General features: G+C 42.0%; 2 protein-coding genes across 4 annotated transcripts in view; one reads left to right on the top strand and one right to left on the bottom strand.

Moving 5' to 3' along the window:
• Window positions 1-11,993, bottom strand: part of ADGRA3 (adhesion G protein-coupled receptor A3) — a 110,169-nt gene extending 98,176 nt beyond the window's left edge. For both annotated transcript variants that reach the window (XM_074992552.1, XM_074992553.1), the window contains exon 1: window positions 11,512-11,993. In XM_074992552.1, coding sequence (XP_074848653.1) covers window positions 11,512-11,726 — 215 coding nt within the window. In that variant the 5' untranslated portion in view covers window positions 11,727-11,993. The remainder of the gene's footprint in view (window positions 1-11,511) is intronic.
• LOC142012420 (cytosolic beta-glucosidase-like) overlaps window positions 11,093-14,037 on the top strand; it is a 91,525-nt gene continuing 88,580 nt past the window's right edge. For both annotated transcript variants that reach the window (XM_074992555.1, XM_074992554.1), the window contains exon 1: window positions 11,093-11,119. The gene's annotated coding sequence lies outside the window, so the exon portion shown is untranslated. The remainder of the gene's footprint in view (window positions 11,120-14,037) is intronic.

Raw genomic sequence — 14,037 nt, forward strand, 5'->3', positions numbered from 1 at the left:
GGGAGGCAACATCCAGTGGCAGAGGGACTTTGGCGATCCATAACATTTGTTTGGGATACTGCTGATGAAAAATTAATGCAGATTGGTATTCCAAAGTTTGCAGAACTTCAACTGTGCTTCTCAGAACTAACCGAACTGAAGCAGGGTGAAAACTGACCAGTTTTGTCCAGTTTCACTGCTATTCTTCAGAACACTCGGTCAAGTAGCAAAACTGGGGGAAAAAACAAACAACACTCAGATCAGTTTCACTCTGATGCTGGTTGGGACAGCTCTGGATAGCACAGGAGACAACATCTGGATCTATTTGCTGGGGAAAAAAAATCCAAAAAGGTAGACTAGAGGAAGAATAAATTAGCAGCAAACATCTACCTCAGCAGTAAGAAAGTTAATGAAGCTACCCCAAACACATCCTGGAAGCCAAGATAACTAACTGTATATTGTAATGGCAGAAAACCCATCCCTTGCACTTTGGCAGGGTGAAGAGAGTGAGGAAAGATTATCTGTTCACTACAGGTTGTTCCTCTCTAAACCAGGACACTCTGGTCCAGGAACATATGCGGCCTAGAGATTTTCCTGGACTAGAGAGCCCCGGGGCTGAGAACCTAGTAGCAGGAGTGCCAGAGACTGGGAGCCCTGCCAGACGAGTCAGGGCTGAAAGTAGGGAAACCAATGGCTGGGAACAGAAGCGTAACCAGCATCAGGGAGAGGTGACAAAAGACTTCCCTGGCTCGGAAAATTCCCTTGCTTGAGATCGGTCAGTTCCTGAGGGTGCCAGACCATGGAAGTCAAACCTGTAACTGGGAATGGGGCTTGAGATACAGAACCAAAAGAGAGAGGCACCCAACACTAAGCTTGGAATTGGCTTTTGCTTATGAATATCAAACAAATGTATATATGACTCCAAGGGCAGAAAATTACTATTTAGGCATGTTTTTTGAATCGAGATCTTTAAGGTTAAGATAAATTTTGGTATTGCTAAGGGCAAGACTAGAGCCCAATTAGTGATTTTAACTACACAGTAGCACAGAAAGATCCAAGACTACCTAAACCGCAAAAAACAAAAACAGATGAATTTGCTTTATGAGAGAAAAAAAAACCTGACCTTTTATTTCTGTTACTTGACAAACCAAAATACAGGTTGAACCTCTCTAATCTGCAACTATATCATCTGATGAACTCTGTAATCCAGCATGATGTTAGCCAGCCAGACAACCACTTATCATGGGTGTGGCCGAGTTTCCTGTGGTCCCATAAAGTTTGTTTAGAGCTACCAGTCCTGGCTCTCAGTGTTCTGTGATGTTATTTAGTTGTAATTACCTCAAACGTCTTCCAAGAGCCCAGTAAACAGTGGAAGTCCTGGTAATGTGTTAGAAAACACTGCCTTCCTCTCATCCAGCAAATTCTCTCACCCGGCACCGGTCAGGTCCCCAGTCTGTCAGATGAGAGAGGTTCACCCCGTACTAGTACAGGTATTGGCCAGCATACTATTATGAGCATAGGACAATCAAGCAAAATGAGTATTTCTTACTATGGAGCTGACTAACACCCTGACATCAGTTTTCAAAGTTCTTCGCTGGGAAACCAGCTAGAGGGAACTTAAGCAGCAAAACTTTATATTAGATTTGGCTGTTACATGAGGAAAAGGAAAGGAATGTTCTGTATCAATATTGCCAAATTAAGGAAAAAATTTAATATGCATGAGTGTGGCTGAATTAAAATAGAGCACAGAACTCATGTTTTGTGTTGCTGTGTGTAAAGCCTATGATCTGAAAACACAGTACAAAAATAATTCCCCTTAATAAATAACTGCCACTTATCTATATGCTGAAACAGGGTTTTATTTTGCCTGACAAGGACTATGAAAAAACAAGGCTCTGAAACGACTATTTTCAGAAAGTCGGTAGGCACATGAATAATAAAGCCAAAGGTAAGAGTCCTACTCTTATTGAAAGTCAATACATAATACATGGACTTGCAATGAGCGCAGGGCACATACTTGAAAAAGCTTCTCCCTTGATCTCATATTTATCTTATGTGCTTGAAACAGACAGTAAGTGCCTTAAGACTGAGATCCTTTCTTATTTTCTGAAAGAACTGTCACTGATACTTGCTTGCTATAATAAACGTTACCAAAAAAGTATTAGTCCATCTAACAAGTCCTTAAGACCTTGAAAAAAAGTACCAAATTTGGGTCCTAGGTTGCAGAAGCCCTCAAACTATAACTAGGAATGGCTTTGTAACTAGTGTTTACTTCCACACATGAACAAGTATTAGATTCATAAGAGGTTCCAATTTACATACTGAACCCATAATTGCATTTGTAAATATCATGGCCCAGGGTTTCAACCTGCCCTTCCAAAAATATTCACAACAAATTCCCTCAGGTACTCAGACTGCATCTTTACTAGAATGTGCACAAATCAGGAAGGGTAGTTTGTGAAAAATTAATTAATTTTAATTAAATAAGTTAATAGCTAAGCCAACAGGAAGACAAACACCAACAACAGAAGTCAAACAAAAACAGGTTTTTGATTAACAGTAAACAAATCAGAAAAATATTCTAGTCAAGACTAGCAAGAAAACATATTCTGATTTGCCTTGGTGGGGAAGAAGCCATTTGCACAGGACTTGCAACTTTCAAATTAACATCTTAAAATGTAGGGCTATGTCCACCCTACAGAGATCCTTCGAAAGAAGCTCCTCTAGAGAATATATTCAGAAAAAACTCCTTTCGAAAGTGTGTGTCCACACACAAAAAAGGGGATCGAAAGATCAATCTGCTCCTTCGACAGAGAGAGTTCATGCAGCCCCTATTCTTTTGAAAGAATGGGCCAGGGATCCAAAAATTCCAGCACCATAAGGACTCCTCTTTTGAAGAAAGGGCCTTTCAGAATGTCTACACATGCTTTCTTTCAAAAGAAGCTTCGAGAGAAGGCGTTCTTCCTGCAACATAAGTGGAAGAGGGCTTTTGAAAGGAGCACCACATTCTTCTGATTTACTTTCAAAAGAATGCTTTTGTGTCTAGACGCTCCGCAGGATCTTTCGAAAGAGCTCCCTTCTTTTGAAAAATCTTTTGAAAGAATTTGCTAGTGTAGGCATGGCCTAGGTAATGAATGTGTCTCTCTTCCAGAATGATGACCCACTCAACATAGCTCTCGAAGAAGACACCATAAAACTATTTTCTAAAGTTGAATTCAAACTATACAAAATTAATAAATCTTTTTGTTTCCTGATATTATTTGTGAAACAAGAGCTCAAATGTACAAACATCTGAATACTTGTTGCAGGTTAAGTGGCTCCGTGGAGTGTGCTGAAGGAATTGCAACCAAATCCAAGTTAGTATTTTTCTCTGTAGATGATATTAGATGCTCAAACAAAGAGGTTTACGTAGAATCTAAGGTGTTTCATCACATTTAAAAATGTAAACTTAAAAATGCAGTTTATAAATTGGTATTAATATCTTCAGTCTATATATTATTTGAAGCATTCAGAAATGTGGCATAACAGAATACCATAACAACTTCAGCTCAAAGTTTTCTTAGCTTTTAGAATTTGTAACTATTGATGCACAATGAATGTAGCACTTGGACAACAATCTGTGATAAATAATTCTAGTAAATTATTAACTTAATTTTCATGCTTTTAAAAGGAACGTAATTTTTGAATTTGGTGAGTAAGCATAATTTAAATATTAAAATGCTCTTACAAACATTGGTTAATGGGCATCAGCTCTCTTTCCACCCACCAAATTTCATTTTGGTTCTTTGAAGCACAGCTCTATTCTAAAAAGTGACTCCATAATAGCAACACTTTGTGTTCCAGCTGTTCAGTTTACTAATGGAGGAACTTAAATGCCAGGCTTGGAAACTCAGCCATGGTTTTCTCTTTCCTTTTATATACCTTGTGTTAGCAAAAATAGAATCCAGCTCCTCCTCCAATACTTGTATTGCCTTGGTAGCACTGTGGGGGGGGAGTAAAACAGGTTGTTTCCAAAAAGCAAGGCATGAGTGATACAACTACCATTTCTAGCATACCAAGACAATAAAAATTAAGTTTTAAGAGACAGCAGTAAAATGTCTAGAAATATTATATTATAAATATTATTCATAATTTACAATGAATTTTAGCCACACAACCACATTTCAATATAATTAAATAATTAATAAAAACTAGGAATTTAAATTTAAATTTTTAATTTGCCAATATAACTCATATTACAAACGAGCTACACAAAATCTTAAAGGCCTACATAAAAATAAGCACCACAAAAAAGTAAAAAGTTTCTGAACATACTTGTTTAAAAACATGCAAATAACTGGTGGTTGTGTGACTTTTGGCACAATAATTAATGATCCACTAAAACACAACTCAAGAGATACAAATGATGGAATGCTGGGAAGGAAACAGACTAAATCAGATCATTTCACGGTGAGGAAATATGCTCTGAGGGACTAAGACGTCTCCTATCAGCTCCCCGCCCCCCAAAAACATCAGAATTAAAATCTATAAAAAAAACAAAAAAATTGTTTTCTGCTGAAAACAGTAAACACTCAAAAAATCACACTCTTTCTCGAAATTATCTTAGAAAACCTATGATTTATACAAGTATATAAGCCAACTGGCACTTCCTCCAGGCTTTATGAAAACTGGCTTATGAATATGCATATCTCAAAATATATCACGTGTCAATTTTAAAATTATAATATAATGAATGTATATATCCTATTTTAAACATGTATCATTCTTCTATGAGAAGTTAGAAATATTAAGTGTAGATCTGTTTATAATTCTAAATGTGATAATGAGGGCCATTACTGATGAAGAGGAGACTTAATTGCTCAGTGATCAAGTAAAAAAAAAAAACCAAAACCTGTGAGTAGTCTTGTTTGCCCTGTAAGCCCAAACTGTGGTTGCTCCTCGAAAGATATGTGGTCAGGACATCTGATGCTGAAACCCATTTTAAATCTGATACTTTTCCACTAAAGGTGAGAAAACTTTGAACTGAGTGCAAAAGAATTCTCACCTTGGGCAAAAGGGTATGGGGACCAAAAATATGGACAGTCATCAGCTGCCAAGAGGACCCACACACACCCCTGCCCACTTATCAACTAATACGCCTGCTGGGAACATTTAAGACTAAATAAGGGGAAGGATCAGGCCTAAACTTGTGAAAGAGAAAAATTTCAGATAAACTGTTTAGGGTAAGATTTTGCATGTAACTAATATAATACAATTAGCTGGTGTTATTTTTTTTAACTTAGTAATTTACTTTGATTTGTTTTCACTTGCAACCACTGAAATCCTACTGTTTATATGTAATAAAAGCATTTTTGTTCCTTATCAAGCCCAGTGTATAAAATTATTACCAGGAGGAGGGAGGGAAGGCAACCAAAGTGCATTTTTCCTTTTCATTGATAAATGGGGCTGACCTTATGAACTTCCTCTATGTAAAACTTTTATACAGAGTAAGGTGAATTTATTTGGGGTTTTGGTCCCTTCTGGGGGTTGGTTCCTGGGTGCTGAACAACTTATAGATGAGCCAGCTCAACATCTGCGTGGCTCTGCACGGTAAGGAGTGGTCCCTTTGCTGGGGGAGACCAGAGCTCCTGGCCCAACAGGACAGGGTGGTGGAGAGCCCCAGAGAGCAGAGTACATCAGTTGCTTGAGCAACACACACAGGGACACCTCAAGGGTATTTCTCTGATCTAACTTATCACACCAATGTTTTCAGGTTGGTGGTGTTTTTACCTTGTAATGAATTACTATCAAAGGCAAAAAAGAATTATTTATTGTGCAGAACATGCAGGCCGTGTCTACACTAACCCCAAACTTCAAAATGGCCATGCAAATGGCCATTTCGAAGTTTACTAATGAAGCGCTGAAATACATATTCAGCACTTCATTAGCATGTGGGCGGCTGTGGCACTTCGTAATTGACGTGCCTCGCCGCTGCACGGCTCGTCCAGATGGGGCTCCTTTTCGAAAGGACCCCGCCTACTTTGAAGTCCCCTTATTCCCATGAGCAGATGGGATAAGGGGACTTCGAAGTAGGCGGGGTCCTTTCGAAAAGGAGCCTCGCCGGAACGAGCCGCATGGCAGTGAGGCGCGTCAATTTCGAAGTGCCGCGGCTGCCCGCGTGCTAATGAAGAGCTGAATATGTATTTCAGCGCTTCATTAGTAAACTTCAAAATGGCCATTTGCATGGCAATTTCGAAGTTTAGGGATAGTGTAGATATGGCCGTAGAGTGCTTGGTTAACAGTGGACCCTTTTTTTCAAACACTGAATTGTTACCAATTGTTGCAACAGCCTTACAACAGTAGGTACTAGGTTTTGTTTTGTTTTACTTAAAAAGGGGCGGAGGGGGGGAGAGAGATAATCCTTTTATATACCGGAATTTCACAGTTGATAAACTGAATTGATTTTAAAATCTATCTACTCAAAAAAAAAACAAAAACAAAAAAAACCTTGCTAGTAATTATTTAGCATGAATTACACAAAATCAATAATACAAACAAAAACCCTAACTTAAAAGAACATTATTCAGGTTGCCAAGTCAAGTATTCAGAAGTTGGAAATACCAAAATCAAGGTTTATGTGAAACCTTAATTAGATCCCCTTGTGCACATGAATTATGATAGTCCTTAATTACACTATTGCATGCCTTTTTCCACAGGCTGCTTGATTCAATCAGTGTACAGGATTGAGATTTAATGAGCAATGATTCAATATTTTGTTTTCTCCTTGCTGTTCAATATGTCTCCCCATGCCTTATTTACTGCACACTATTCAAACCATTCACTGAAGAATGAATTATTAATATACTGTCTAATCTTAAAAGCCCACACAAAAAGTGCAGCTCACCATACTACAAATATATTAAACAACAAGAGTCAACATAAGCAAGCTAATTTATTTTTGTTTTGTTTTTATTGTTCCTTAAAACTAGAGCTTGGAATTTGGTGCACTAATTCATCAAACATTTACGTGATGACAGTATGAAAAAACTTTCCTTGATTTAAAATTAAGCAGAAAATAAACCACTCACAAAAGGATTTTCTGATATCATATCTTCACAAACTAAGGGTCTGATCTTGCAAATCCTTATTTATCCAGACAACCCATGATTTCAGTAGAATCAAATTAATACTGACTAAAGAATATTTAAGATTATAAAGGTTTACAGGATCTTGGGCTGCATCTACATGTGCCCCTTCTTCCGGAAGGGGCATGATAATGAGCAGCCTGGAAGATGCTAATGAGGCATGGATGTAAATTTCCCATGCCTCATCAGCATATGGCCATGTGATTCAGAGTCTGGAAGAAGCTCTTCCAGTCTCCCAAATACATGTGTAGACATGCGGCCCCTGGGGATCTTCCAGAAGGAAACCCTCTTTCCAGACGGCCCCTCTGTCTCAAAATTTTGATGAGCAGCCCAGAAGATGCTACTGAGGCATCTTCTGGGCTACTCATTACTGCCCTTTAACTACTATTTTATAAATAAGGCAGAAATGGCACTTGTCTGATCCCAGTTGTCTAGGATTCTATCTATGCCTTGATATAGAAGTAGTGATATGCACTAACTTTTTAATCCCAGGCTAATTTAATTGTTTTCTTCATGTAATTATCTAATCCATTAAAAATAACATTCAAGGACTTTTAACTGTTTGCTATACTCTTTAAATGGTGAACTACTGGGAAAAGATTAACTCACACCATGTCTTCACTATTTTTTTTAATGCACTGAATAACTAATGTATATTAGACACCCCACTGTAAAGTCTCAACAGAGAGAGAAGCACTGCAGATTTTATGGAAAGTAGCTATGCTAGGTGAAGTCAACCACCAGTGGGGATACAGCATAACTTTGACAAACTAACTCTCTGTAAATGCTACAGGTGGTTTAGCACCATTAGGATTTTACAGTGCAATAGCTAATATACTTTAATCAACATGTGAATAAATAAAATAAAAATAGCATTCATACAAACACCCTGGGTGGGAGCAGCAAAAACAAAGCAACAGATCTAATCTAGTCCATTGATTCATTTGAGTGGTCCATCTGATACATTTAGATGTTAAAGAATCTAAACTTTCATTATATTAAGAAGTCTCCCCTTCATGATAGCAAAGAAAACCTTCCATATATGAATGAAGGGCAGACAGCCTGAAAAGAGAGGTATAAAATTCTCTGTCCTTTATTAATGGGTCATGAAATCTAGTTACACTTTTTAAAATGTTGGCTTAACAATTTAATTGCTTATTTTAGTAAATTCAGTGGAGAAGGAATACAAATTGTGAAATTACTATAGGGAAGCAATTGCACAGGGAGAAGAAACAGCACAACGAAAGGGCATCATCATCATCACCATCAATAACCGTGGGCTCAGCGTCCATTGGTATCTGATGCTTCTCTCACCATTTCCTTCCATCTTTCCCTATCCAGGGCAGAGTGGCTTAGAATGGTCTGGCTATGGTCTGAAGAAGTGGGTCTGTCCCACGAAAGCTCCCCTAATAAACTATTTTGCTAGTCTTTAAAGTCTTTAAAGTGCTACTTGACTGCTTTTTGTTTGAGAGTGTATAGACTAGCACGGCTTCCTCTCTGTTATATCAGACAGGCGGATGTGAGCCATCATGGATTTTATGAAAATCGGCAAGCGTCTCTCTTCTCAACTGGCCATCCACTGACTGTCCCACCCTCCCTTGATGACATCTGATCTCTGAAAATAACACAGGGACAATGAAAAGCATGAAGAAAGAGCTGATATAATTTTTACTTATTTACGTATTTATTCAAAAAAATAGAGTTGCTGAGGAAAGGGGTTTTGGGTTCCCAGTTCAATATACACCTTCTGTGCACAGTCTGTGTTTTCAACTGGCTTTCCACCCATGCTTTCCTGAGTGAAAGGGTGCAAAGTTAGAAGAAAGAGAAAAGAAAAGGCTAGGAAAAAAAGATTTTTGTTTTCTCTCTTCACCACACAGAAATAGCCAACATGGAAGATGTCAGCAACGCCCCAAAAATCTTTGCCATCGCAGGAGACTTCCCCCTAGAGGCAACTAGCCTTCCAGGTCCTTGTTGGGACAGAGGATGGGGGGGTTCATGGGGGGGCGGTTGAAGTAGTCCCCCAATGTGGCAGCAAGCCCCCAAAAATCTTTTCCACCCTTGGAGCCCTAACCATGCACAAGCCAAGACATGGTGCTGCCTGGCAGCATGGTCAGCACTGACAGGCAGGAGCGGCCTTTTATTGGGTTAGGGGCATGATGTGACCGAGTGTGGGAAAGATCCTGACTGCATGGCATCTGTGGGGGAAGGATGGGAGACCCGCACAAATGTAAACTGCTGAGAAGAAGTTTTCAGCCTCTTATGCAAGTAAACCCCCCACAACAGCCTTGCTCCCATGTGGTGTGGCAGGGCAGTGGCTGGAGCCAAGCAGCACAGAAAAAAATACCAAGTGTAGAGACAAAAATCACAAATTCTGTTCATGTGCTCCCAGTGCTAATAGCTCAGGCTCTCATACAAACATGACCCCACAACCAGGGGCTTCCTGGTCCCGATCTGAAATTCACAGTCATCCTGTTACCTAATTCCTGGGCACGTGAAGAGCAGCATCCAGAGCGGAGCACTGTGGATGACATACAGGACGCCTCTGGAAGCTAATAAATTTGATTTTAAGAAGTGGTGCTTCCACACCAGCCTTTATTCAAACTTTTAAATTTGAACTTGATGCTACAGCCAGCAGGTACTGATAATATGATGATATCAATTCTCTTGCTCCCTAAACCAAGCTAATGGCATTTACAGTGAGGACAGTCACTTGTCAATATTGAGCTAACTGCCTAAAATTTGAATTACTCTCACAGCGTAGATATATCCTAAATCTGAGCCATTAAATGCTGTCAAATAGATCCCAAAATATTTATTATCATAACAGTTATTTCCTCTGAAGTGTGGACTTTTACTATACCTTGAACAAAGTATCTGAAGCTTGACTAAATAACTGAATATGCCAATTTGCATCTTTAGCCTACAGGCACTTAGAAATGTGAATTGTACACCTGACTTCTGTGGGATTACTTCATATGCACAAAGCATGTGTTTTTAGAGTCTAACAATTCTAAAGCCATCTTATCCTACCCAAATTACAACAGCTGCAGATTCAAATACATGCACAGACCTTCCAGAGAATAGTATCTTGTCATATGCAGATTTTACACAATACCAAACTAAGACCACAAGAAACACAGAATGATAAAAATGACTCTCCTTTTTTTAAAGTGGCTTAATATTAATCTATCCATTTTTATCTACACTTTATTTACATTTTATTGCTAAAAGAAAGTAAATATGCAGTGCCAGCTATTCTATAAACTTCTAGCAGACTTAAATATTGAGTCTGTTCTGGTATGCCTATGGTCTGAAGAAGTGGGTCTGTCCCACGATAGCTCACCTAATAAATTATTTTGTTAGTCTTTAGAGTGCTACTTGACTGCTTTTTTGTTTTGATAGTATATAAACTAGCATGTTTTTCTCTCTGTTTCTAGCAGACTTGTTTGTATTTGGAATAAATCTGAAATTGTGAGCTTTGTTATTTTTGCTTTTGTTTAAAAATGAACATCTAGTACTCAGTGCTTTTTCTCTGATAATCTCAAACACAATGTCATATTTAGGGTATACTTCTTTGGTTGTAAGCCTCAGTAAGAGATCAAAAGCAAGCCAAGTGTGAAAAGAAAACAGATGAATAGCATTAAACGTGTTTTATTTAGCACTGACACATTACAATTTGAAACCCCATGTTAAATGACTTGATACTGGGTACTAGCCATAACTTTTAGTCTTACACCCAAAACAAATAACAAAGGACTTTTCCCCCCAAACATTAAACTCAAGCACTGAAAACAGGAAGTCTCTGCACATTTTCTGTCACACAAACAAGTTCTTCATTACAACTACCAATACAAGTTCTCCACTAAAACTACCAGAACCATGACTAACCCCTACATGATTTTCTAATAGCTGCCCCTTTAAATTTAGGAGGACTTCCAACCTCAGCCCAGCCCCTAAAGTGCTAGTTTACATCCAGTTGCTCTAGTCTAGACTGCCTCCGCGCTCCCTCGTAGCTGGTGAGTAACATTAGCCTCCTCTGTTTTCCTTTTGATTTATTTCTGAGATGAGGACATATCCCAGGAGAGATGCTCTACTCTTGTGAACTCCACAACCGACCTTACACGTTTCTCCTTTGCTGAAAAGCAGCCAGCGTCAGGAACCCAAACACGCGCATAAATATTAAATAACAGAGAGCTAAAGATTGCAGGGTTAACAAATAAAACCAAACTTGCCCCCTACACCTCCCTCCAGGTGGGCGTGTTCCCCGGCCCCAGCCACCGCTACATACAGCTGGGGCAATGGCTGTGCAGACTGGCCTTCCCCAGGCAGGCGCTTACCGCGGTACTTGGCAGGGCAGCCCACTGGCCCGGGGCGCCCCGCCGGAGGCGGCCAGTCCGCCCGTACTTACAGGGTGACCGTCCTATTGGGCAGCGCCTCGGGCGGCAGGACGCGAGCGAGGTCTAGGTTGCTGCAGACCACTTTCCCCTCGGCCGGGGACTTGCCGGAGCTCCGGGGGCGCCCGTCGTGTTTGCATCCCGGGGGCAGCGAGGCGCCACCGCTGCCGAGCAGGGCGAGGAAGAGCAGCGCGAGCAGCAGCCGGGACTGGGGGCAGCGGCGCGGCATAGCGGGGAGCGCAGCGCCCGTCTGGGGGCTCCGGGGGCGCCGCGGGGTGGGGAGGAGGAGTCTCCGGACCGGAGTTGCTCTTCCCCGCGGCCTAACGCGGCCGTGAGCGCCCCGAAGGCGGGGCCGGGGGCGGTGTTTGTGCCGCCGCCGTGAGGTGCCGGAAGGCGGCGGGCTGGAGCCGCTGCCGCCGCATCCCCCGCTTCGCTTTGCGGGCCGCCGAGGGGGTTTCGGGCATCGCCAGCTGCGGGCCCAAAGCCGCGAGTGACAGCGCCGCCCTCGGCCGCCGCCGCCGTTGCAGCCCAATGGCCGAGCAGCGCTCAGCCTCGGCGGGCTGCCTGGCAGCCAAGGCGCAGGCGCCGGTGGCGAGCAGCTGCTGCGCAGGCGCGCTTGCCGCTGGGGAGCGGTGGCTGCGGGGCCCGTGGCGATGGCGGGAGGGGCTGCGGGCACGCTGGACGCGTTAGAATTGTTCCGCCCAGTGCCTCTGCGTTGCGGAGCGCTTGGGCCTGGCGGGAGGCCCTTCAGGCTTTCCCGAGTGCGTCGCTACCCTGCCCTCGGTGACCAGCGCAGCCCCTCGGAGCCCCAGAGCGGGGGAGGCGGGGGTTGCTCGGCGCTCAGGTCGGGGCAGAGGGGAGGGGCGATCCCGGCTCCTGGGCGCCCTGTTCTGCGGTCTTGCTCAAAGACTTGACTTCTTCACCGGGCGCTTCTGTTCTGGCATCACCCATGGGTGCTGGACACGGGGTGCTACTGCCCCCCCCACGCGTTAGAAACGGTTTCTGTCAAATACAGGGTCAGTGGCTCTGTAACGCCACTATAGAAACTGTTCTGCCTGCACCTGTCAGCTCCTTGCTGCTTTAGATGGTGTCTCTAGAGTACTCAAATCCCATTAAAGACTAAAACCCTTCACCACCTGCTCACGGCAGTGGGCGAGCACTTAATCTTTTCACGGGGATTGCAGGGATTTGATTTCATTCCCAGCCCTCACTCACTGAGGGATAGCCTGTACTTGAAGTAGTGCTGCGATGCCATGGTTGGTACTACTTAGTGAAGGTGCTACCTCTGTTGGCGTAGGTGCTGCCTCTCCCTGAAAGGCAGGAACTATGTCGTGGGAAAATTCTTGTCGACCTAGGCGGTGTACATCCAGAGTTCAGTGGGTATAGCTATGTCACTCAAGGCAGGTCTACATTTAAATTGGTGCAACAGTGCAGTTTCACCAGTGCAGTGCTTCAGTGAAGACAAGAGTAAGCTGATGGGAAAAGTAGTCACTCCACCTCTAAGAGACTATAGCTTTTGTTCACTGAAAAAGCCTACCTGTTAACATAGCACAGTTTACACCAGAGTTAAGGGGCGGGGGGGGGGGGTGTTGACATGTGATTTACCAATGTATGCTTATGGTGTTGACCTTGTTTAGGGTGTTCATACCCTAATTCAAGATAGTTATACCTACATGTATTGGCAGTGTACATTAGGGCTATTTAACTCATTCTGTTGGTTTCTCTGTGCTCCAGACTCTTCTTCTACCCAGTTTGATTTGTCACTGGGCTATATTGTCAAATCAAATTTTAAGCAGATTCCCTCAGTGAAGTTACTAGGGCACTTATTAAGTTACTGCAGGTGGTATAATCAGAATGGCTATACCTACACTAGTGATTTTTTTTTAGAAGGCCTGGTGGGGGGTTGGAAAATCCTGCAGAGCATCTACGCACAAAATGTGTGCTTCCTATATTAAATGGGGAAAATGCAGTAGTTTTTACAGCAGCCGTCTTCCTCTCTGTATGAGGAAGAGTGCCCTTTTCCAAAATATTGTTTTTGGAAAAAAAAAATGTGTGTAGATGCTCTGGGAGCCTTTTTTTTCGAAAGAGCAGTCCTCATGGTGCCCATTCTTTCCAAAGAGAGGGGACTGTGTGGATGCTCTTAATCAAAAGAGCAGATCAGTTTTTTTGATCTGCTTTTCTGTGTGTGCATGCGCTTTTTCGAAAGAAGTCTTTTTCAGAAAAGATCTTCTGGCAGAACTTCTTTCAAAGGATCCCTGTAGTGTAGATGTAGCAAATCTGTTTTTGAGATGCTTCCTTTTTTTTTTTTTTTTTTTTTTTTTTAAACCACTCTCCGCTCCATTGCTTACTCCCATGCTGGTTCTGATCGTGTATCTTTTGCTGTTGAAGGAGCATCAAACAACACTGTGCTTCGTGTTTGAATGGCAACAGAGGGTATTATCTAAGTCTCCATTACTATAGTAACTGATTACCTGAAGCCTCTATGTATTTATGCTCAAGGTCCTTGTTTGATAGAGGAATTGAGGCACAGAGACTCAATA

Source organism: Carettochelys insculpta, chromosome 4, assembly GCF_033958435.1.
Source record: "Carettochelys insculpta isolate YL-2023 chromosome 4, ASM3395843v1, whole genome shotgun sequence".
Lineage (NCBI taxonomy): Eukaryota > Metazoa > Chordata > Testudines > Carettochelyidae > Carettochelys > Carettochelys insculpta.